Source organism: Amblyomma maculatum, chromosome 3 (genome assembly GCF_055883805.1).
Source record: "Amblyomma maculatum isolate TAMU_Amacu chromosome 3, ASM5588380v1, whole genome shotgun sequence".
Taxonomy (NCBI): Eukaryota; Metazoa; Arthropoda; class Arachnida; order Ixodida; family Ixodidae; genus Amblyomma; species Amblyomma maculatum.
Genome location: NC_139346.1, coordinates 23,051,570 through 23,077,684, shown reverse-complemented (window position 1 = coordinate 23,077,684; position 26,115 = coordinate 23,051,570). Strand labels below are relative to the sequence as shown.

Below are 26,115 nucleotides of genomic sequence, written 5' to 3'. Positions count from 1 at the left end.
GTGATTAATTAATTTTTTAAAATTAGTCCAGTTCTTTTAGAGTCGACATCAGCTGTCCTACGCTATAACTTGTGTTGCTTTATATACTAGTGAGACACCTTCCTGTTAGGCTAGGTCCCAGTTTGACCTTGGCTGCGCTCGAAGGTCAGCCGAAGGCGAGGCGTTTTCTGGGATCGCGCCTAGAGTAGCGGAGCTATTTCATCAAAAAGTAAGCGTCACCGCGCACCTAAAGAAGGCAGGCTTCGAATGCTGTGAGGACAATTTGCGAGCCTCCCTCTGCTCAGACGGATTGGTTTACCTCTCGTGGGCCCTCACGTAATGTCAAGTAGCGCCCGCTAAACATCCGGTCAAAGCAACGTAAAACAATTAGTTACCTGCTTTCTATAGCTCCAATACTCCGCCATTATTTCAATGCGTTAGCATTGCAATAACCATTTCGCAACAGGTGTCCAGAATTGAGGTTAGCGGGTTACAAAGTGGGAAAAGGGGTATCGTCCACTATCCGGCACAAGTGAGCAGTGCTCAGAATACACGGGACAAGAGGCCTACAAAGAGTGCACTTTGCTGGAAAAAAAAATGTTCATCATATTAGGTACACCACCACAATTCTGCGCCTTGGTTTTCTCCCATTCTCTTCGCTGGCTGCCTTCATTGGTTCTTTCGCGCACTGCCTGCAGTCTTGCCAGTACACGTCTTGGCCTCAGTTGACTTCCAGTTTATTGAAGAAGATTTACAACGAAAATAACGTATCAGTGAAGTCGCAGGACTTGAAATATGCAAAAAGAGTGGCGTGTAAAAGGTACTTACGCAGGGATATGCTTTATCACCCCTTTTATTCATGATCTATAGTATAGGAAAATTGGACGGGAGTTTGTGCTGAACGAGTTGGACATACGACGTCATGGCGGCAAAGGGATGAATTGGAAATATGCTGCACGGATAATGATATATGACGATTACATTGTTTTCCTAGTAGGCTTCAAAGGCTAGCTCGAAAGGCTTCCAAGAGTTGGCAGATAGTCGTGGAAAAGAGGCCGAGAATCTGATATTGGAGTTAAGCGCAGAAAAAATCTGGAATAATAATCTTAATGGTGAGCCAGGAACAACCGCGCTGCAAGACCTAGGAGGTACAGTCTTTGTCAAAAATATACGGCCCAAGGGTTTTGCTTCTAAGCCCCGTAACGAAGCTAGTTTCGCACTGCAGCGCTCGAAATCTCGTACAAGTGAAATCTAGTCCTCGCTCTTTTCTATGATTAACTCCATATACCAGTATTGCTTCCAGGAGCCTAGTTAGAGTGCTTAGAAGGAAACCCCTTGGGCTGTATATTTTTGACAACTGTACATAAAGTCAAAGCATGCAAGTACCTTGATATTTGGATAAATAATGGCAAAGACCACGAGCAAGATCACAGAGAGCAAATTGTAAAGAAACCAAAATGGAACTCAGGTGTCTAAAAATCTCCATCTCTAGTAACCTAAGAAATAAGGAGTGGTTCGATGAATCGGGAAAGGTGCAATGATACCAGGCTTGACGTTTGCTAACGCTGTGCTGTGATTAGACGTTCGACAACTTCGCCGCTGAAAATAAAGCAGATAACAGTCGAAAGACTTGCTATGGGGGCATATGGAGTCTAATACTGAGGCAGTTTAAGGTGACATGGAATGACCGACGTTTGAAGAGCGAGAGGCAAAAAGTAAAGTGCAGTATGAAGAAAGCTTGAGGCAAATGAATGAGGAGGGCTGGGCGGCAAGGATTTTCAGGTGCCTGTACTGGTGCAGTATTGATACGGCATGGAGGAGAAGAACCAGATGGCTTGAAAATAAATACAAATGCATGGGTATAGAAAACGATAGAAAAACCACCTTGCAACAAAAGGTACGATCCTTAGAAAATTATAATGCGGCTGTAGGCATGAAGAGAGAAATGCGTCATGTGTATACTTCTCAAGAATTGGGCACCGCAGAGTTGGCGAGAGTGTCCCCTCAAAATGCGAAAGAGCCCCCAAAGAGGCGCTCACCCCGCAGCTTGGCGTCCCCGATGGTGACGGCCGCAGGCGATGTCCGGGGAGGGCCCAACGTTGTGGCCAGCACGGTGGCCGCATGCACTGCGCCCTTCCTGGTCGAGCAGAACTGCGCACAGGAGAGTCCCAAAAGCGGTCTTTCGTAGCTGCGCTAAACTGCGACACGGTGGATGAACGGGCTTGTACCTTCCTCGTTCGCATCTTTGCTGCGCTGTTTTATCAGGAGACACGGACATAGTGGCTAGTGCACAAGGGAGACACTATGTTCGATTCCGGCCACCAACTAGCCCGATTGAGAGCCTTGCCGGCTAAACTGAGATCCGAGTAGCAACAGGGTCCATGCTTAAGTCATCTGTCTGTTCATTCCCGCCCCTTTTTTTGCTGCAAGTATCAGACTGCTTGGAAAAGTAACTACAGCGGCGGATGGAGATTTCTTTATGCTTCATTGAACTGCATGAATCTGAGTGGCGTGAGTCGAGGGAGCAGTGAGTGCGCTCGTATACAGGCACTGCGCATACGAGGTGTGTTGCCAGGGCCCTCCAGCTACCTACCGTGCGAAACTTTCCTGAGTGGGGCCCGTATTGTAGTGTTAACGGTACCCTGCAAGCCTGTTGCCTGTTTCAGACCAAACCTAGCGTCGCGGCTTCATCCATCGACACTATGGCTGCGGTTATGGGAAGAGGCTTGTGCTGCCGGTGGTATATTCTGATAAGGTGCACCTCGGAGCGGCTGAACGGCATGAAGCACTCGCTTTAAGTTTGTCCATTCTTACCAGCATATTTTTAAAATTACTTATTGAGCCGAAGTCGACACTTATTGGCTATTTATTTCTACGCATGTTTATCAGTTGTAAACTGCCAATCCTAAACGCGCACTATGGAGGTTGTCGTCACAGCAAGGGCACCTGAAATGAGCAGTTTTCCCATTTTGTACCTGCACTTCATACTCCCAGCTTATTTTCGAAATAATTCTGCCACTGTTCTGCAACAACCACTACCACCACCAAAGCTTTGGAGCGCTTATAATGCTTTTTCAGTTCCCGAACGTAAAGCTTCGCCAAGAAATAATGAAGCAGGATGTTAATCTAGTCATTCCATGATCCGATTCGCGCTCTACTATCTTCGATTTCATGGTGTATGATCACAATGTTACGGCTGTAAGCACTGGACCGCCTCTGTTGCCGAAACATTTTTCTTCCGTTTCACGCAGCTGTTTTCAATGAGAGGTTGTTTGTTGGTTGGTTCATAGGAAGAGAAAAGCGCGGTATCTGTCACAATTGCTTTGGTGGACACCTGAACCGCGCCGTAGAGGGTGGGGGAAGGTGGGAGTTAAAGTGGAAAGAGAGAAAGAGGAGTCGATAGTGGAGGACTACGGAGTACTTTCGACCACCTGGGGATCTTTAACGTGCGCTGACATCGCACAGCACACGGACGCCTCTTCGTTTCGCCTCCATCGAAACGCAGCCGCCTAGGTCGGGTTCGTACCCGGGTACTCCGGCACAGTAGTCGGACGTCTTACCATTGCACCACCCTGGCGGGGCTGACTGCCGTAGAACACCGTCGCCGCCATTCTGAAAGAGGAGGAGGAGCCCCCCCCCCCCCTCCTCTCCCTGCGTGGCGGCGAGGGTGCTCTCCGGTTGCCGAAACGCCGGCTCGCTGACAGCGGATCACGGTGCGTGCATCCCGTTCTCACTCGCTTCCCTCTCCTCTGGCTTCCCTCTCCTTGGAAATGAGGTTAAAGTGCTTGCATATGCGGATGATCTCGCGTTTTTCTGCACTGACAAACCAAGAATAGAAAAAGTTATATCCAGCATAGAACAATTTGGCATTGTTTCTGGTGCTCAGATGAATCCCTCCAAGAGTTCCGGCCTTTGATTTGGTTCGTGAGGCTCAACACCACCTCTATATGCAGGAGTTGAATGGTCATGTGTATCCCATAAATATCTAGGCGTTCCACTGCATTCATTTAAGTCAAGTGCATATTACTGGAAAGAGCGCGTTCCAGTCGTCCAGCGTTATGCTAATACATTTGTCCCCTATAGGCTTTCAATATTCGCTCGGGCTCAGGCCTGCAACATGTTTTTGGCGACAAAACTTTATTACGTGCTTCAGGTCCTCCACTGTGCTAGGCATTACATCCAGCATTTTAACCGAATATTTGCGACGTTTATTTGGTCATCTAATTTTGAACCGATTCGACGTGATTACCTATTCAGGCCTGTTTGTGCAGGGGGGCTCGGCTTAGTGCATATGTATGTAAGGTAGTTAGTTGCCCGTTTCTTCTTTTTTCGTGACTGTTCACATCCTATTATTAGATTTCTACAAGTTAATTTCATGAATCTGCTTCCCGACTTGGTGGTTTCTTCAGATTCTACTGACCGCCCGCAGTTACTAGGATTTATGCAGCAAGTTTATGCTTCGGTTAGATTTTTGACAGTACAATTCTCGAATGAGTACTTATATTCTGTTTCGCGCAAGATACTATACAAAGGTTTGGTAGCAATACTTTTTCCGCCACCACTGTATCGTTCTTTATACTTTGGTTGTAAGGGTCATGATGTGTTGAAGAGGGTGCGCAAAATGCAGCTTTCTCCTTCCACGAAAAAAATTTCTTTAAATTACACAACGGAGCTCTACCTGTTAACACATGGCTCCATAGAAAAAATATTTTTGTATCTTCTGTAAACTGCCGTCTGTGTGATGTGCCTTAAACAATTGAGCACTGTTTCATTAATTGCAAAGACGCAATTCTTTTTTGGGATGTGCTGCAAAGAAAGTCGCCGGAGAAGGGGTAGGCAGCGAACGCGATGGTTAGATGGCATCCTCGAGGCACTGCAGATGAAGTTATGGGATGTTAGGAAGATAGTGAGAGACCGGAAAGCGTGGCGTGACATGGTCCATAGGGTCACGAAGAGTCGGACACGACTGAACGACTGAACTGACTAACTGCAAAGAACTCTAAAGAAAGACTTTGTTCTAAATCCGTACATGAAAAATCGAATGTACCTATCGATTTCTTTTTCTAAGTGACACTTTTTGTCTCAGTTTCATTTCATGTGTTATTTGTATCTTCTTTTGTGTTCCATCTGTGTGTGTAAAACTTGTGTGTGCATTTTTTTGTTCGTGGTGCAGCACGAAGACCACATGGTTGTTCCTGCGCACATTAAATAAAAATTTATTGATTGATTGACTGATTAGTATTTTTTCATTATTATTATTATTATTATTATTATTATTATTATTATTATTATTATTATTATTATTATTATTATTATTATTATTATTATTATTATTATTATTATTATTATTATTATTATTATTATTATTATTATTTAGTTAAGATGCCCGACTACTGTGCCGGAGTACCTGCGTTCGATCCCGACCGCCGGCGGCTGCGTTTCGGCAGAGGCGAAACGAAGAGGCGTCCGTGTGCTGTGCGATGTCAGTGCACGTTAAAGATCCCCACGTGGTCGAAATTACTTCGTAGCTCCTCTACTAATTCTCCCTGTTCTCTCTTTTCATTTTGACTCCTATCTCCCTTCCTTCCCTTACGGCGCGGTTCGGATGCCCACAGAGCAATTGCGAGAGATATTGTGCTGTTCCTGTGTACCAACTTATTATTTATAAGAAAACTTATGAGAAAACAACGAATTGAAAAGAATATTTTCTAGAGGCTATAGCTGCAACACTCACTGCTTCCCCCTCCAATTTTATTTTCATGTTGTCACTTGACGCAGCCGTGCTGTAGTGTTACTGTGAGGGCAACAATAACAACAACGACGCTCAAGCTAGGCTGTGTTAGCTGTGTCCCTGACGGGATTTGCTTAGGCTGCCTCACCGAGAAACTTGTGGCTGATATAGCGTGTGAAGAAAAAGACGGTTGACGATGCACTGCACCCCCTTCGGCTTGGTCCACTGCCTGTCTTGGAGTCTTCTGATCGTGAACTGGTGAGGCCGTTCCGCGACTGGGGGATTTTGCCAGGTTTCCCCTTCATGGTTTATGTTTCATGCATAGCTAGGGCTAAGACCATGACATTATCTTCCCCGGGCTCAGGTCCGGTAAACTGGTTGGCCAGTTTGCCTTCAGATAACATAGCCCTAAAATATTATTCTGCCAATGGTGTCAAGCATATCCCTGTAGCACTTAGTCCTGTAGGAGATGGGTTAATTAAAATAAAAAATCCTCGTCTAATCCAAGATCAACTGAAAGCTGTAACCAGCCGATACCTACAGATTTCGGAGGTGCGAGCCTTTGGTAAAAGAGGTTTATTATGCAAATCTGATGACTTGGACTGCGTTGCTGGCTTATTGCATTGCACTTCGTTCGCCTTATTGCCTGTGAAGGCATTTATTCCAGAGCAGCTTGCATGCGTGAAGGGAATAATCCGCGGGGTTGATTCATCCGCTACGCCACCAGAGATTCTTGAGAACCTTCATGAGGCCGGTGTTGGTGTCATGTCAGTGTACCGTTGTAGCAGACAGGCTGGAGGCTCACGCGTAACAACGGAGTCAGTTATTGCCCCATTTGCACGGTCCTCTTGCCCCTGTGAAATTAGATTGGCCAATTATATACCGTGTTGACCCATTGCATCCTCGGCCATTACAATGTAAACATTTCTAGCGTTTTGGGCGTAGTGCCAAAGCTTGCAAGTCGGCAACGCGCTGCCGCGTTTGCAGCGGTGATCATGCTTCAGATTTGCCCTACTGAGTTTATTAACTGCTGCCTTTGCCAATGCAGTCACACAGCTGATGATCCCACTTGTCCAAAGAAGGTCGGTGAGCAGGGTGTCCTAGACATAATTCAACGCGACAGGTGCGCAGATGCTTATGCCCTAGTAGCAAAAAAAAAAAAAAAAGCAGAGCGCCTACGCAAATGTTGTCCGTACCTCATCTCCCGATGTTGAAGCAAGTTTAACAAAGTCGGTTGTTGCTGCTGCATAGAAGGCTGTTGCTGGGTACTTGATCGCTTGATTAATACATTCAGCGATGCTTTGCAGCAAATATTTTCCGCGCAGGCTGCATCGTCGTCTTTAGGTACTCTAAACCCCTCTACCTGCTCTATTTCCTATAAAACAATAAATAACCTTCAACCTACCGCCTCTTCTGCGTCCACGCCAGTGGATGTAAACGGCACTGACCCAATCCCTATTTCTACCGCATGTCAGTCAGATGTTTAAATGTCCTGCCCATCTCAGAAGCGTTGCGCTTCCTTTTCTCCTAATAAATCAGACCATATCTAAGAAAGGTACTCGAGGAATTACAAAGAAAACGGATGTCTCGAAAGAGGCTGTTGCTGCCTCATTTTTAAAGCCATAATCACGGCGGGAATCTCTGCACTGTAGTGAAATTGTCGCTTTATCTTATCATCTTTCGACGACCTGCAGCACCTTATTCTTAAAATTACCCCTGATATTATCTTACTGCAAGAAACTTGGCTCTCTCCTAATCGTCCTTTCATAGTTAAAAATTACCGTGTTTTTAGAGCTGATCGCCCACCCGGCAGGGGCGGAGGCTTGTTAACATTGATTTCAACAAATCTAGTTCATCGTGCTAAAGTGGTTCATGAATTTATTCGGGCCTGGTTTTGAGATATTTGTCGCTGAGTAGTGTGTTCCGGCCATAATTGCAAATATATACTTTCAAACAGGCGTCCGTAGGACAGATTGTTTAGAAGGTTTGCTGAGAATCAATTCAAATGTAGTTTTGGCTGGGGACTTCAATTCCCATCATGTCATATGCGGTTTCAAAACAGACTATAGTGGGCAGTTACTTTGGTCTTGGTTGTCACTAAATGATGTACAATGTTATAATAGTTGCGCCTATACTTATATGACAGAAAATTCTCATTCAGCTATTGATTTAACATTAGCTACAAATGGTATTAGAGTATCATCGTGGCCTACAATAGACTTCGGTATGTCAAGTGACCACTACTCTATCACTTTTAACATTGCATGTAATCCGATTAGGTCAACTGGCACATCATGTAACTTTGTCAACATTACACTATTCAAGAAATGTCTACTAGAGGCCTTCAGGTCCCCTGCCCCTTCTGATAAATCGAATCGCAGTCCTGAAGTATTGTCTTCAGTGTTAGGCGCAACTCGGCGATCAGAGTTTATTGTTCAGTCTGCCATTAAAAGCAAGAATCCTTCGAGCTGGTGGAATGAAGAATGCCAAAAAGCCTATAGTGTGAGGAAAGCCGCATGGAAGCGCCTAGCCCATAATCTGTGCCCAAACAATTGGATTAATTACAAATTCTTTGCAGCTTCGTTTAAAAGAACAATATCCAAAACTAGAGAGGAATATAATGCGAATCTGAACACCTATTTGTCTAACCCAGTCAACCGGAAATCTCTCTATAGATGCATGGAACGTACAAAAGTTTTGCCTTCCTTTCATACCACCCAGTCCACTGTTTTGCCCACAAAAGATGAATTAGATCAATTGGAATCAATTGCCCAAGGCCTTGCGGCGCTTTCAAGCTCGCACTACCTTTTCTTACGCCCGATTGCAGTTTGGTACAAACTTCAATACGCTAACTATATCGGAATTAATGTCCGTAGTTAATTGCCTGCAATCGGCTGCCCCTGCAGTTGACAAAGTATCAGTTGCAATACTGAAAATACTGTTGAAAGACTTTGCCTCGTACCTATTGCGGATTGTGAATTGATCTTTGGAAAAAGCTTGGATTCCACAAGCTTGCAAATCATCGAAAATAATTTTACTGCCGAAAGACTAGGGGAAGGGTTGTGATCTCGACAATATTCGGCCGGTTGCTATCACTTCAAATTTAGTAAGCTTATAGAACAGTTAGTCTACTCTCGTCTCACGGATCATGTTCTATACTTTCAGACTTCAGCGAGGCTCAGATTGGATTCCGACAGAGATGCTCGATTTGGAGCTCACACGTAGCCTTGGATAGTCCTATTAGGGTTGCCATGAGGCCAAAAGAGGTTCCAGCTCTAGGTACTTTAGATATTGCCAAGGCGTACGACAGCGTAGAATACAGCATTTTGCTTCATTAACTAGCTGGTATGCATCCTCCGTTATACATCTTTGCGTGGATTAGGGAATTTTTAAAGGATAGATCATCCTTTTGCACAAAGGATGCATTAAATTCCAACACTTACCACTAGTGAAGAGGTGTACCCCAAGGGGCGGTCCTCTCGCCGTTATTGTCAATATACTAATGCGTGATATTCCTATTCACCCGGTCGTCAAAGTGTATGTGTATGCAGACGATATTGCTTTTTTTGCTTCTGCCACAAATATTCACAACCTATATCATTTGTTGCAAGATTATCTAAATGCTCTGGAAGTCTGGCTGAACAGCCTAAGGCCAACTTTAAATGTCAACAAAGGTGCCGTCCTAGTATTCCTACAGACAACCCTCGTTAACATTTCCTTGTCTTATCATTTTGTCCTAATCCCGCAGGTTGATTCTATTAAACATTGCGGTATATTAAACTACCCACAGTTAGACTGGAGGCCTGAAATTAGAAGTCTTACGCATAAAAGTGAACGTGCCCTTGGCCGGTTGATAAGAACCATCAACAAGAAATATGCTATGCGTCGGGATACTCTGCTCTTTCTTTATAAAATCTACGTGCGACCACTACTTGAATTCGGCTCCATTCTCTTTTCTGGGTGCCCAAGGTACAAGCTTGAACCCTTGTTTTTTTTTAGAACGACGAGCTCTGCGCCTTTGTTTAGGTATGCCCAAAACAGTGGCCAATGCTTTGCTATACTTGAAAACTCGGATACCTCATCTAAATTCGCGGTTTCAGCTTCTCACTGTGCGAACATATTTAAGGTCTTTGGAGCCAGTCCCTGGAGTGGCTAACCCAATATTTACTTTGATCCCCCCATACTTCTTTGATAATATTTGGCCTAGGGATATGCTCCCTCATGCTGTGTTTACTAATTCCCTGCTGTCGAAACTTTCCGTATCAATAACCTCTTTTGTACAAGTTAACCACCGGCGGCCTGATACTATGATCTCATTTGATGACACCCCCAGGGAATGCTAAGCATGTGTCTGCCAATGTATTAAATTCCGTTATAGAGGATTACCTAGACACTTTTCCGAGCCATATTGCCATTTTTACAGATGCCTCTCAGCAGGATGAAAAAGCAACTATTGGCATATACTCCGAGACTCTTGAATGGAGTTATTCATTTCGGGTCCCAGACTATACGCCAATTTTCACTGCTGAGTTTCTGGCCATTGAGTTGGCCTTGACAAAGATTCCTAGTAATATTTCAAAGGTTATTTTTCTTTCTGACAGCCTATCCGTGCTGGCATCGCTCGAACATTCGAGGGACACTCTGCTTTGCCATTCCCTTTAGTTTTTTATTCCTCATCACATTTGCGTTTTCTCTTGGTCACTGGCCACTATGGTATTACATCTAATGAAAAAGCAGATTTGTTAGCAAAATCCGCTCTTGGTGGACCTCTTGTTCCATTCATACCTAATACCGTTTACTTAACTTTAGCACGATTTCAAAATTTCTAACGTCTCCATCACCTCTCTCACGAGCCTCTCCTTTCTGCCCCAGGTTACTAACACCTCAGATGGCCTTGGCGTGGCCGCATGGGTGTTTCAAGGCTATGTGAAGTGTCTATGACTCTTGCGCTGCAGATTACCGAAAATAAGTCTGTATTCATGTCGTTCGGGGCTATCCGCTACTAACCACTCTGAATCTTGCAAATAGATTGAATCCATAGACCATTTTTTCCTCTTCTGCCGGAGGTTCTCATCTCTCCGCAAAATTTCATTAGCGACTGCCCTTTCGAGATTAGGCCTTCCACTAACCATTCCAGCTCTCCTCTCCTTCGGGGCAAGCGTCAAGGGATATTCCTTAACACCAGTGTGCGATTCTATTCATGATTACATAATATTGGCACGCACTTCCCGCGGTCCTGTATTGGAAGAAGAGGAGGCTTGGCGGGATAAGCAGAAAAGGAAGAGGAAGCTGGTTCTGCCCGCTCTGGCGTGCTAATCTCTAGAGCATACTAAGATCTGTCTACATAAACCTCGTAACAAGTGTGGTGGAGTTCGCGGGCTAAAGATCACCACGTAACCTCTCCTACACCGCCGAAGCAGAAGAATTGCTGGGCTAACCCTCCCCCCCCCCCCCCTACAGACAGAGATGGCGCAAGCAGATGTTTCAACGCCGCCCATGTCAGCAGCACAACCGACCACCCCACAGCCTTATCGGGAACCCCGACACTTTTATGGCAAGCCTGGGAAGACGTGGATGACTGGCTCACCCACTACAATCGGGTGAGCAAATACAACCACTGGGATGCGAATACCAAGCTGGCGAATGCGGTATTCTTTCTTGAAGAAACTACACTAGCATGGTTTAACAATCATGAAGCATCTCTTACCACCTGGGATTGCTTCATGGAAGAAATGAGAGCGGCATTCGGCGATGCCGATGCCCGAAAAATATCCGCCGAACAGACTCTGGCTCAGCGAGCGCAAGTACCGGGGGAGACCTGCACAACTTATATAGAAGTCCTCAAGCTATGCAGAATAGTTGATGCTGGGATGACAGAGGAAGACAAATTGAGCCACCTCCTCAAAGGAATAGTGCAAGATGTGTACGACTTTCTCATCTGCAAGGAAGATTTGAATACTACCGCTGATGTAACACGACACTGCCGCACGTTTGAAGGTCTGAAGCGACGCCGTATCATTCCGAAATTTGGTCGGTTGCCTAATGTCAACTGTCGCCAGTGTGGATGTGTCTGAAGCGACGAGCATGGCAGATACAATTCGACAGGTCGTCCGCGAGGAGCTTCGGAGGCATCAAGATGTTCGGGGCCACGTCAGACCCGTCTACAGTGGCACCTCTTCGGCAGACAATAGCCCATCTTCTACCGGTTATGCTCTCTCTGTTACAACTCCTTCGAACATCCGATGCTCAGCAGCTCATTGCCCAAATATGCAACCTCTCACTATCAACGCCTACAACAGCGAGCTCCTCTCGACCTCCTCGTCGACTGCACCCAGGCCACAATGCGTTTAATCCAAGCAACGATGAGCCTTATTCATCGAATGAACGTGAGCCTCCAGTGTGCTATGCCTGTGGAATGATCGGCCACATTTCGCGTTTTTGCCGCAATCGCCGTCCGTACCAACAGTATCGCCGACAGTGGGCGAACTCCCGTGCAAGGTTTCCTGCAGACAATGATGATTCATACAGAAGAACACCTGGCCGGAATGAGCACAGAACAACAGCTAGCCGACAAGGACGCAGAGGGGCGCTGAACCGAAACGAATCCCCGGCCTCTGACCGTAGCCTGACACCACCATCTCGGCGCCTACGACGCTTCCCTTCTCCCCGACGACGGTCGCCATCTCCGGGAAACCAGTGAGTGCGGCCGATAGAGGTGAGATCGCAAATGATTCTAGCTTACCTAGGCCTCTGCCCGTTTCGATGTTAAAGAACCGAATTGAAGTGTTTGTGGACGGTGTACGTACTATGGCGTTGTTGGACACAGGTGCAACCATTTCTATTATAAGCCTCGCTTTTAAAAACTGCTTTGGTCGTAAAATTATGTTTGGTTGGGATAGTGCGGTGACATTGTGTGGTGTTGGTGGCGAACCGCTTAATCCACTTGGAGTCTGTTCCGTGAATCTTGCTATCGCCGGCCACACATTCCGAAATAAATTCGCAGTACTTGCTCGATCAACGCATGACGTAATTCTTGGACTCGATTTTCTGGAACAATGTGGGGCGACTCTCGACTTTCGCAACGGAGACATTTCTATGAGCACTCGAATTGAATCTGCTTTGTGCGAAAATTCGCTGACCAATCCCAGCGCGGTTTCGGTTTCGGACGACATAGTTATTCCAGCAATGTCAGCAGAGTTTATACAAGTTGTTAGTTCAAGCTGTGCCAGTGATGAGTTCGACGCTGTGGTTGAACCACTCACCCTCAACTGCGCGAAGAAAAGTATTCTTATTCCCCGCTGCGTCATCTCAGTCATGAATGGCCATTCTTCTTTGTGGACGACTAACTGCTCTAACGAACCTGTTGTATTGCCACGTGGTCTAAAACTTGCCAACTTTGACGAAGATGCTTTTAAATCAGTGGCAGTGCTCAGCACAGACAATTCCCAGCCTACCGCATGCTCAGAAGTGGATAAGACAACATTTCTTGTCATGATTAACAAGTCCCTGCCAACAAGTGACCGTTACAGTTTAGTAGAAGTTCTGTCGAAACATACTGCGGCTTTCGATTTCTCTCGAGACTCGACACCACATATTCCTATTTCCCGTACTCAGCACCGAATCAATACTGTGACTGCTGATCCAATCCGTCAGAAGCCTTATCGTGTATCCCCATCAGAGCGCCAAACAACCGAAGAGCAAGTTCGTGATATGCTGCATAAGGGTATCATTCAGGAATCGTCTAGTTCGTGGGCTGCCCCTGTGATACTAGCCAAAAAGAAAGACGGCACATGACGATTTTGTGTTGAGTATCGACGGCTGAATACTGTTACCAAGAAGGACGTGTATCTCCTGCCACGTATTGATGACGCCATTGATTGTTTACATTCTGCCTCCTATTTTTCCTCCGTTGACCTGCGATCAGGCTATTGGCAGATCCCTATGCACCCGGAAGATAAAAAACAGACGGCATTCATCACCCCAGATGGGCTGTATGAATTTAATGTGATGCCGTTTGGATTATGTAACGCTCCAGCCACGTTCGAAAGATTCATGGATACAGTTTTGCGCGGACTGAAGGGGCACATTTGTATGTGTTATTTGGACGATGTAGTGATATTCGGGACTACTTTTCGTGAATACAACAGTCGATTAGAGATTGTCTTGAAGTGTATTGAGAAAGGTTGAAGGTTGAAGGTTGAAGGTTTATTTCCGCAACTGGTGTTGCGGAAGCTGGTCTGGTACTCAATTCCAATAAATGTCGTTTTGGAGAACGCCAGACTGTGGTACTTGGACAACTCGTAGACAAGGATGGAATCAGGCCTGATCCAAAAAGGATCGAAGCTGTTACTTGTTTTAAGCCGCCAAAATCGTTAAAACAGCTGAGAAGTTTTTGGGGCTTTGCTCCTATTTCCGGCGTTTTGTTCCAAAGTTTGCTGACCTAGCATATCCCCTTACTACTTGTCTTCTGCAAAAAGATGTACCTTTCAAGTGGACTGCCGATTGTGACTCCGCCTTTCGCGAGTTAAAATTTATTTTGACATCAGGACCTGTACTACGCCACTTCTGCCCATCAGCTTCAACAGTACTCCACACTGACGCCAGCGCGGTTGGAGTTCGTGCTGTGCTCGTACAGCGCCACAATGGCAATGAACATGTCGTTGCATATGCAAGTCGTCTTTTGGGCAAGGCTGAGCGTAATTACGCAGTGACTGAACAGGAATGCTTAGCAGTTATTTTCGGTGTGCAACGGTTTAGGTCATATCTTTATGGATGTGCATTTAAAATTGTGACGGATCATCATTCTTTATGTTGGCTTGTAAACCTTCGTGACCCCTGTAGATGCCTTGCGCGGTAGGATTTGCGCCTTCAAGAATTCAATTTTACTGTGTCTTTTAAGAGTGGTCATAAGCACGGTGATGCTGACTGCCTGTCACGGTTGCCACTTGAAACTACTGATTGCGACAATGAGGTCTTGGATGAATATATAGCTGCTATCTCTACAAGTTTTCCCGATGTTGGTGAATTCAAGGTTGCGCTGCGGAACGACAACGACTTGGCGCCACTTTTTGATGCAGCAAGTTCCCGGAACCCTACGACCACATTCTGCATTCGTGACGGTGTACTATACAGGATAACTACTCGTCAGTAGGTGCGCGGCTTCTTCTGGTAGTTCCTACAAGTCTTAGGTGTCAGGTTCTTCGGGCAATACACGACGATGCCACAGCTGGACACTTGGGTTTCGCCAGGACATTGCACAGGACTAAGGAACGTTTTTATTGGCCGAAGATGCGTCAAACTACTCTACGTTATGTGGCCAGCTGCCTCCAGTGCCAGCGTTTCAAGCACCCAAACTGCTCTCAGCCAGGCCATCTTCAGCCTATAACGCCACCACGAACCCCATTCGAACAGGTGGGAATTGGCCTTCTAGGACCATTTCCCTGATCCTCCAACGGAAACCGCTGGGTCATCGTGTGCGTAGATTACCTTACGCGGTACTGTGAAACTGCTGCCATACCGTCAGCCACTGCTTCTGATATCTCGGCTTTTCTCCTACGGTCTATCATTCTTGGACACGAGCCTCCTCGTGTGTTAATAAGCGACCGTGGGCGACAGTTTACGGCAGAAGTTGTAAAGGAACTTCTTCGCCTCTGCTCATTCCATTTTCGCCATTCAACTCCTTACCACCCACAAACAAACGGTCTTACCAAACGCACCAATCGGACGCTTAGCAATATGCTCGCAATGTATGTCGACTACCGCCACAAAAACTGGGATGAAGTCCTTCCGTTTATAACGTACGCCTTTAACATTGCTAGGCACGAAACGACAGGCTACAGTCCGTTTATTCTTCTTTACGCACGACCTCCACGAACTACTCTGGACACGTTTTTGCCTCTCTCACTCCCTGCTGAAAGTTCACTCGCGCATACTCTCTCTTTGGCTGAAGAAGCTCGTCGACTCTCTAGACTTCGCACACTTGCCTCCCATGAACGCTAGAAGCAACGCTACGACAAAAGTCATCAAGATGTTAATTATACCCCTGGTGATTTGGTGTGGCTTTCGACGACACTGCGTAAGCGCGGCTTGTCCCAGAAACTGTTGCACAACTATACTGGTCCTTTCGTTGTACTGGAACGCCTCAGCGCAGTCAACTTTGTAGTCTCTCGCCTGACCACCCAAGGTCATCGTTCTCAGAAGCCTCAAGTAGGCCACATGGCCCGCATGAAGCCTTTCTATCAACTTGACGAACCTTGACTCGCCCGGTGGGCATCGTCTACGAAAGGGGCAGTGTCACGCACTTCCCGCGGTCCTGTATTGGAATAAGAGGCTTGGCGGATAAGCAGAAGAGGAAGAGGAGGCTTGGCGGAATAAGCAGAAGAGGAAGAGGAAGCTTGTTCTGCCCGCTCTGGTGTGCTAATCTCTAGCGCATCCCAAGATCTGTCTAAATAAACCTCGTAACAATATGAACAGGTAGATTTCTATGCTAGGCATAAATTCATTACTTTTTCTTTTCCTTTTCATTTTTCAAATTCTAGTTAAACTCCTATATTTATCTCAACTCCCCAGTACTGGACCACATATATTTACAATATACAATGCACCCTGGCCAATCTCCCGCCGTGGGTATGTGCCATTTTGCCTGGGGTCATGATTATCTTCATCATCATCATCATCATTGCTATGGCGAGAGCACCTCTGATCAATTTTCATTCAACTTTTTCATCATCATCATCCTCAGCCTGGCCACTGCAGGACGGGGGCCTCTCCCATATTCCTCCAATTAACCCGGTCCTGTGGTAGCTGCACCCACCTGACCCCTGCGACCTTCTTAATCTCATCCGCCCACCTAATTCTCTGGCGCCCCCTGCTACACTTTCCTTCCCTTGGAATCCAATTTGTTGCCCTAAGCGACCATCGGTTATCCTTTCTTCGCGCTACATGTCAAGCCCATGGCCATTTCTTCTTGATTTCCACTAATTTCCACTAGAATTTCAGTGACGAGTTATTTCTCTGGCCCACTCTGCACGTTTCCTATCTCTTAACGTTATCCCTTCCATTTTGCTTTCCATAGCCCTCTGCGTTGTCCTCAACTTAATAAAAACCATCTTTGTTAGCTTCTACGTTTCAGCCCCATCGGGAAGTACAGGTAAGATGCAACTGTTGTATACTTTCCTCTTCAGCGATACCGGCAAGCTGCTAGTCATAATCTGCGAGTCCTTGCCAAATTCGCTCCATCCCAACCTTATTCTTCTTGTTTGTTCCGTTTCATGGTCCGGATCTGCGGTTACTACCTGTCCTAACTAGACATATTCGCCTACTACTTCCAGTTTTTCAGTACCTAATATAAACTGCTGTTCCTTCCCTAGGCTATTGAACATTGCCTTGGTCTTCTGCATATTGATTTTCAAGCCTACCTTTTCACTTTTCGTGTCTAGTTCATCAATCATTCTTTGCACTTCATTCCCTGAGTTACTTAGCAAGGCAACGTCATCAGCAAATTGCAGATTACGGTGGTATTCTCCATCTACCCTTATCCCTTCTAACTGCTCCCCATTCCAAGTCTGAATACTTCTTCTAGGCAAGCTGTGAATAGTACTGGGGAGATCGTGTTCCTTGCCTAACACCGTTCCTTATAGGAATTTTGTTACTTTCTGTAAGCAGAGCTATGGTTGCTGTGCACCCTCTATATATGTATATATATATATATCTTCCAGCACTTTCACGTATGGCTCATCTACACCCCGATTTCGCAATGCATGTATGATCACCGAGTTTTCTACTGAGTCAATGTTTTATTCCACCTTCTATTACGCAAGTTCGCAGAAGGAAGTTTTTTTAGCAAAATCCGCCCTAGGTGGACATACTGTCCCATACGTCCAAAATACTGTCTGCTTAACTATGGCACGCTTTCAACGCTTCCAGTGTCTCCACTAGCTGTCTCATGAGCCTCTATTTGCTGCATCGGATTACCAACACCTGAAATGTGTTTGAAGAAGGCAATGTGAGGTGTCCATAAACCTCTTGCGCTGCGGAATACCGCGACCAAATGTTTAATTACGCCGTTCATGTTTATGATGAACCTTTGTGAATCTTGCCGCAAAATAGATTCCATAGATCACTTTTTCCTCTCAAGCTGGCGGTTCGCTTCTCTTGGAGTTCCCTCCTCGCTAGGCTTTCTCTAACTATTCTGATTCTCCTCTCCGTCAGGGCAAGCGCCCTGAAACCAGTCTGCGATTCTGCTCACTACTATATAACTACAGACTCCTCTGCTAGAATGAGAAATCATTGCATTTTCTTTTCCTTTTTATTTTTGTTCAAATTCTAGTTCAAGGCTCATAACTGTCCAAATGCTCCACTCCTTATCCACGAGTCTTTTGCATCTTCAGTGTACCCTGGTCAATCCCACGCGCTACGGCTGAGGACATCGTCATTATCATCGTCACTCTGGTAAACCGCGTACTGCATCGCATCGCCTTTCCCGCCGACATCGATGTCGCCAAATGAACCTTCTTCTACCGGCGCAAAAAAAGAAAAAACGTTTTTCCCAAGTCGATGATTTTTCGCAGACATGGTTTACTTCCTTGAGCACGAAGATAGTTGTTGCGCTTATCTCTATTACGAAAAATCTGAAAAGAGGTATAATTGATATGGCCTTAAATGAAATTCCCTGTATAAAACATTTTACATGAAATTCCATTCCCACGGTATTCTACATCTGTCGGCCAATCAATTTCGGATAAATAAACCTAATTCATGTCGTGAGGTAGGAAATCACAATGTATTTTATTCTGAAAAAAGGCCAGAGCCTTGGTTAAAATTTCTTTATTTTACGAATTTTTCTTTAAACTGCGCTTGACCATCATTTGCGAGTGTAAATGGCATCCAAGGAACAATTTTCTCTTAACGGGCAGGAAGAAAGCTCCGCAGTAACAGTGGTAGAACGACAGTGGTAGAACGCAATGCCTGGATCAGTTGGCACGGAATTGGCCCTTATGTAAAAATTATTATTTGAGTTTTTCATGTCAGTTCAAGAAAATTTCTGGAGCACTATATTTGGACGAAAACCATGAAAATGTCGCTCCTCATTTCCAGATACAGGTACTTCCTGCTGAACCGTAATTATGACTGCTCTTCTAGCTTATAAATCAAATTCGCAACTTTACCCCAAATGCGCTGAAATACAAGGACGGTGATGGAATACGAAGACTAGTGGACATAAACTACGGTACTGAAAGGCACCGCATCCCGTCATCTCCATGTGTCTTTGCATTTAGCGTTTTTCCGTTCAAACAGAAAATAGGAGTTGGCTTTTTGCAACAGCCGGAACTTGCAAATTTGCAAGTTCTGGTTGTGCACGGGTTCTATTCTTGTTGAAAGAATATTTCGCTGCCGAAAGGTTAATAACTTCTTGCGGTTGGCTACGAGCTCGATTAATAACAATAATAAAATAATAATTGATTTGAAAGACGCAGTATCTGCCACACTTTTCTGCGAACATCTCAACTGCGCCGTACCGGAAGGGAGGAAGGTGGGAGTGAAAGTGGAGAGAGAGAGAGGAGCCGTAGTGGAGGGCTCCGGAGTAATTTCGACCACCTGGGGATCTTAGCGTGCACTGACATCGCACAGCACACGGACGCCTCTTCGTTTCGCCCCCATCTAAACACAGCCGCCGGGGTCGCGATCGAACCCGAGCCCTCCGGCACAGTAGTAGGGCAACTTAACCCTGAGTGTCAACAAAGCTCAATTAATAAGACAAATTGGGAGAACGCCAGCGCAGATGTGCACGTCAGTGCTTTCGCTTGCGGCAGGAGAAACCTGGGGTGGCCTCTTTGCCAAAAGGAACCAGGCAACGGGGTTTCCTTCTCTTCATCTTAGACAGAGCTCCGCTATGAGAAGCAGGACCCTTCTGACAAAGCGTGGGCTCCTAAGGGTGATCGAGGGACGGGCACTAACCACGAGCGCGGGCTTCCCGGCTGCGTGGGCGTTGATGACGGCGGCCAGCTTGTAGGAGAGTGCCATGTCGAAACGGAAGTCACTCGTGTTGCACGGGTAGCCCAGCACCAGCCTCCTCAGGGGAACCGGCCGCGCGCTTGGTGGGAACCTGCGCACACGCACCACCCCCCGAAAAAAAAAAAGCACACGCATGATACCTATATTTAAGCGTTTTGCGGGAAAACTCCAGCGACAAAAGTATATTCTCGTACAGTGTCGGAATTAAGTGCCATCTCCACGGCACTCACTATCCTCTTGCACTCTTCGGCGGAAGTTGCAGAGCACATGTAGTGGCTGAAGGGATTCAAACTTTGCATCATTGCGGTGCTAACTACAACTTTTGCGCAGTGGCCACTTCTGCGATCCTGCAGCCATCGTCCCAGATTCCATTCTGTTGACACCAACCATTTCATTTTGAAGGTAGCGCGAAAAACGAAGACCAAGAATAGAAGGACACAACACGAACCTACTCTTGGTCTTCGTTTTTCGCGCTACCTTCAAAATGAGCCACATTCAGCTCGCCCAACTTTCAACCTTACTACCAACCATTTATTAGCTTATATTTTACTCCTTAGAACACGGCATCATTTGTTGATTTCTATTGTACTACATGACGAGAAGGCGTTCAGCGCAATGCGACCCGGAGAAACTTTCGCACTTTGCGCAGTCTCTAAAGAACATAATAACGCGCCAAATTACTGCCTCTTTTCCACAGCATGAGCCGTTATACCGAGCACACCATGAGCCTTCTCGTAGATAAGTTCATCCAGGCCAACCATAAGAAAGGAAATACTATAATAAAAAGCAGTTGACAGAAATAAGGGGCGATGTAGGGGGAGAACATTGAGGGGAGGCTGCAACCGACTGAAATGTCTAAAGATAAAACCAACAAAAGCCTGAGCACAGTGCGTTTCTTTCCCGTCGTTGTCGGAGCTCACGAGGGATGTTATGGCGGGCACAAGTGAGATCGGCTCCTTGCGATTACGCACCTTGATCTCCACCACCGAGCCGAGTGGCTGCAACTGGCAAGCGATAGGCGACATCAGCCACGATTGCACCTGCCAGAGGAACCGCAGTTGCTGCTGTGCTGACGACGCCCGGCGTCGCAATCAGCAAGTTCCAAGTGACTCTTTTTGGTGTCGGAGCGAGAAGCCGACCATCGGTGTAGCGAGGCCAGAAAACGATGACAGGGGTGCCGGAAAAACGTATAACTTTCAACTCTTGAGACTGCCGTCTCTAAACAAGTTTGTGGTGGCACTATTGGAGAGAGAGTGCAGAAAGCGTCCGCATCCCCCAACGGCCGTTCAGCCAGGCCATTGCATATATTTTGCAAACTTTCTGCCGCTTTTAACTGCGAGATAATCACAGGGAGTTGACCTCTTTGAATGCCACAAACACGGGGAAGAAATTATCTCGAAACTCGCTCACTACATCTTCCATAACAGAACCAAGCTTGGAATATTTCTCCTAATAGTCTTGTCCCCAGCACATCTTGAATTACTTTTTGGGTGATTTGTTAAACAGGGAGTAGGAATAGGACGTGGCTGGTAACTTTTCTCGCCTTGCTACATTTACAATTGCGTCATGAGATTACATTTCGCCTACAGTAGCGTGTATTTTGATATCTCAGACCGTATCTTATCCCCTGTTATTTTATCAGGCGAGCATTAGGTTTGCAAGGAATAAATAAACTCGCGCACAGCTACGCCGTTATCAAATGCCGTCACCGTTCCGTGCGCTGTTCCGGTCGCCATCCACGCGAAAATGGAAGCTGTAATCGGGGCAAACCTTCGAACAATCGGCTACACTCGGTCGATGGAACCCTGCCATGCACTTCGTTCTTCAAAGGCGCACCATTACGGCACGCTCAGTCGTCCCGAAGGCAGAGCGCCGTATCTGCCTTGGGCGCCGGAAACAACACACTCGGCACAAAGTGAGGAAAGCGACTCACGAGTAGTGCTTGGCGTCCGGTCCCAGCCAGGCGGCGAGCTGCGAAAGAAACGACCTCTTAACATTCCGCTAATGGCCGCAACAAGACACTTATTAGCGCTGCATGCCTTAAGGACAAATCACTCCAGATAGCCCAAATATATTAGACTATTGGCTAAATGAACACTCAGATTACCACCTTGAAAATACTGCGTGAAGTTGCTCCCCAATTACAGAGGTCGTTCGAAATAAATTTGTTCCAACGGCACCCATTATCTCAGCAAGTGGTGCTTCTACTTATGGCGCTCTTAGATACCTGTCGTGCTGGATCCTTGGAGAGTGTAAATGGAAAAGCCGATAGGCGAGACGAGCGGAAACAAAAAGCACCAAGACCCAAGAGTGGCCTACTTCTTAAGACGTTCTTCATCGAGAAAAAAATAATTGCATACTAAGTCATATGAACTTGCATACACCAGACCACATGGGCACTTTCAATGGTATTCCTCAAGCAATCGGGAGGCTTAGAATAGGGGACCATGTCGGTTAGGGGAATAGAGGAACAGCAGAGCGCGAGTGCGCATGCCCAGAGTGATAACTGAACCCCTCGCCTATTCATCGCAGCACTCCGCGCGTGGCCATTGTCAGCCCGCTATTACCCTGTCTCCTACCCGGTTGGGACGCATATTCCAAAGCACCCTATTGTCGTCAGAGACCATTCATGGGTGTTATTCGTGTTGATGAGTAACGCTATAGCATGCTCGTCTTTTTCACACACCGTGTATGCTTCGCTGAACCCGTACTGCGCGCACCAGGTGCACTTCCCTCCATTTATGCAACCTCTTCGCATTCCTTTCCGCTCACCCTCACTTTGCTTCGTTCCACACCCTCAGCAATCGGTCACCATGTCTCATTTTTTCTACTCGTCCCAGCCCTCTTCTATGATTGGCCGCCGCGCCTCCTGCTCTAAGGCCTCCAGGAAATCCGCTGTCTTCGTTATTGGGAATGCCTCTGGCAGGCGGTAGTGGATTAGTTTAGCGGCGATCTTTGTGACGCCAAGAGAGATGACCAGCGGCGATAGCTAGGGGGCCAGTTGGTCGATCATCGCTTCATATGCGCTAGATGGGAATACGGGTAGTGGGAGGACCGACGCCTGGATACTCGGCCACTCTTTCCTTGGGCGCCGGAACGAAGTTGTGTCGCCACGAGCCAATTTGCGCCACGCATCTGCTGAAGTATAAGAATGCGCCTACTTCTCGACGCCGCCAAACAGGTAGCGACATATAACCAATAAAGCCGGGTGAGCCGTCATACGATTGTGTGCGTAACAAAGGACAGAACGAGAAGAAGAAGATGGCTACGCATTATAAAAGAACAACGGTTGATGGGGAGCCTCGGTTCGCAAGCCGAGCAGCCAACGTTTCGACAAGGGGACTCGTCTTCTTCGTCCGGGAGCAGCACCGAAGACGAGCCTCGTTGGTCTGGTGACTACACAGGTTTTGTTCTGTGTTTAGATGTCTGAGCATGGGTTAGCGGTCGACATGTGTTTGCCTTGTGATTGCCAAAAACAAGGAAACACAACTAAACCAAACGACAGAAAAACTTTACAGGACTGTACTTGTCTCCTTATTTGAGGGAATGAGATATGAGCTCGTTCTGTATTTCGTTGCTTTTCCGAGATGCAAGACTATTACTTACTTTATTTTCATCAGGGCTTTTTTATTTCATTATTCTCTTTTTCTTTATATTTACGTTTTCTCTTTTGTTGTTAGTTCTTATTGTTTTCTTTTGCATCGTCATTTTTGTTTTCTTTTAGTTTTCTTGGCTGTTATTTTTATTATATTCTGCATCCACGCGGCGACGTATACATGGCGGGAGAGCGCGCTTCGAGCGTGCGGCTGCCGTTGACGGTTTCCTCCTCATTGCTGTTGTTGTCTTCCTTCAGCGGTTCTCTGCACCCTAAGCTATAGATTGGGAGAATCATCAAATCTTTCTCAGAAATTCGGCGTAGACTAGAGGTTAGCGCGATCGGCTGCGGCATGGACAGGTGGTGGTTCCAGTCCTGGTGACATTGTCACCGTCCACTTTTTTTCTTTAATTTTGCTTCTCATCTGGGAGTCCACGGCAATTGAGGCAAGAAATGTTATTGCATTAAAAGCAGGCCACTCCGCCCGATGGTGACGACCAGCATGGCGATAGGAAGGTGGAGAGCATGTAACGAGCCCGCAAGAAGTCCACAACTCTCGTCGTACTGCTCTACTCGACAATGGCTCTTTCGTTTTCAAGTGTACCAAGTTCGATGTCTAAAAGCTCTGCCCCCTTCAATATATTTAACTTGATTTATAGTTGCTCTCACTGAGACTTCGTTGTGCGCCGACCTGAAACTTTACTATACGCCCGTGCTTACACAACGGCAAGATGCCGGGCTAGTTCGTGCTGCATAACGAATATAACAGCGCAAAGAATGGGACGAAACACGGAAGGAGGAACCACGGACACGGCCGCTGACTAACGACTGAAATTTTATTTCGATCCAAAATACATATATAAGGTACAAAGAGGGGGGTGTAGCCAAGGCGATCCTGCGCAATCACCGTGTACTCACGTCCAAAAGTAAAAACGATAAAAAAGGTACAAGGCCGAAATGACTAAAAGCGATAAAAACCATAGTGTAAGAAGACGGGACGGAAAGTAAAACCAATAAAAACACATATACACATAGACAAAAAAGACAACAGGATAGTAAGCGGGCGAGTTGGTGATACATTATCCAAAAAAACCGCGAACAAACCGGGACGAAAGGAAGAACCCACAGGAACCAGCGCTTGTTCCTTTGGTTTCTTCCTTTCGTCCCCGTTTGTTCGGGCTGTTTATATATATATATATATATATATATATATATATATATATATATATATATATATATATAAAAGGCAAGTAAAAGCGTTAAATAAACGGCGAGAACACGAGACTAGAATCGCGGCACAAGGTAATTCACAAAAAGTGGCAGAGAGGGGCACGTGTGAAAAAAGTTAAGCATTTACCCTGCCTCTCACAAATTCCAGTTATTTTTGCAACAAACACAGGGAGGGTGTACTCACACATTGTTCCTTTGCGCTGTGGATTTCCAATGCTTCTGTGATTTCCCCGGATATCCCATCCCGTCCTCTACCAAGAAATCTGCAGCGATCGGTTTCGTCTGGATCATCATCATCTTTACGTCTACACTTTTTGCAGTGCTTGGCGAGGTGCGATTTCCGGGCACCTCGCCAAGCTCTGCAAAAGAGTAAACGTAAGGATTATCATCATCATCATCATCATCCTCAGCCAGACTATATCCAATGCAGGGCGAAGGCCGCTTCATATCCCTCCAATTAACACGGTCCTGTGCGAGCTGCACCCACTTCCCCCCTGCGAACTTCTTAATCTCATCCGCCCACCTAATTCTCTGGCGCCCCCTGCTACGCTTTCCTTCCCTTGGAATCCAGTTTGTTGCCCTAAGAGACCATCGGTTATCCTTTCTTCGCGCTACATGTCTACCCATTCCCATATCTTCTTCTTGATTTCCATTAGAATGTCAGTGACGTGAGTTGCTTCTCTTACCCACTCTGCACGTTTCCTATCTCTTAACGTTATCCCCACCATTTTTCTTTCCATAGCCCTCTGCGTTGTCCTAAACTTAAGTAGAACCCTCTTTGTTAGCTTCCACGTTTCAGCCCTATAGGTAAATGCAGGTGAGATGCAACTGTTGTATACTTTCCTCTTGAGGGATACCGGTAAGCTGCTAGTCATAATCTGGGAGTGCTTGCCAAATGCGCTACATCCCAGCCTTATTCTCCTTGTTATTTCCCTTTCATGGCCCGGATCTGAGGTTACTACCTGTCCTATATAGATATATTCCCCTACTACTTCCAGTGCTTCGTTACATAGCGTAAACTGCTGTTCCTTCCCGAGGCTATTGAACGTTAACATAGTCTTCTGCATATTGATTTTCAAGCCTACGTTTTTACTTTTCCTGTCTAGGTCATCAATCATTCTTTGCAATTCATCCCCTGAGGTACTTAGCAAGGCAATGTCATCAGCAAATCGGAGATCACTGAGGTATTCTCCATCTACCTTTATCCCTAACTGCTCCCATTCCAAGTCTTTGAATACTTCCTCTAAGCAAGCTATGAATAGTACTGGGGAGATCATGTCTCCTTGCCTAACACCTTTCTTTATAACAATTTTGTTACTTTCTTTATGCAGAGCTATGGTTGCTGTGCACTTTCACGTACGGCTCGTCTACCCCATGATTTCGCAATGCCTGTATGACCACCGAGGTTTCTACTGAGTCAAATGCTTTTTCGTAATCAATGAATGCTATGTATAAGGGCTGGTTATATTCCGAGCATTTTTCTATCACCTGGTTGATGGTATGGTTATGATCGTTAGTAGAGTGCCGTTTCCTAAAACCTGCTTGGTTTTTGCTTGGTTGCAGTCTA

The 26,115-nt window shown here is 46.2% G+C and overlaps 1 protein-coding gene across 1 annotated transcript in view; it reads right to left on the bottom strand.

Annotated features, from left to right (window-relative positions):
- The window catches only part of LOC146194338 (putative ATP-dependent DNA helicase HFM1), a 212,462-nt gene extending 192,669 nt beyond the window's left edge, over window positions 1-19,793 (bottom strand). The window contains exons 1-2 of the mRNA XM_084596530.1: window positions 19,667-19,793; window positions 2,019-2,130 (exon numbers count right to left, since the gene is read on the bottom strand). Coding sequence (XP_084452656.1) covers window positions 2,019-2,130; window positions 19,667-19,732 — 178 coding nt within the window. The 5' untranslated portion in view covers window positions 19,733-19,793. The remainder of the gene's footprint in view (window positions 1-2,018; window positions 2,131-19,666) is intronic.
- Window positions 19,794-26,115: the final 6,322 nt, after the last annotated feature.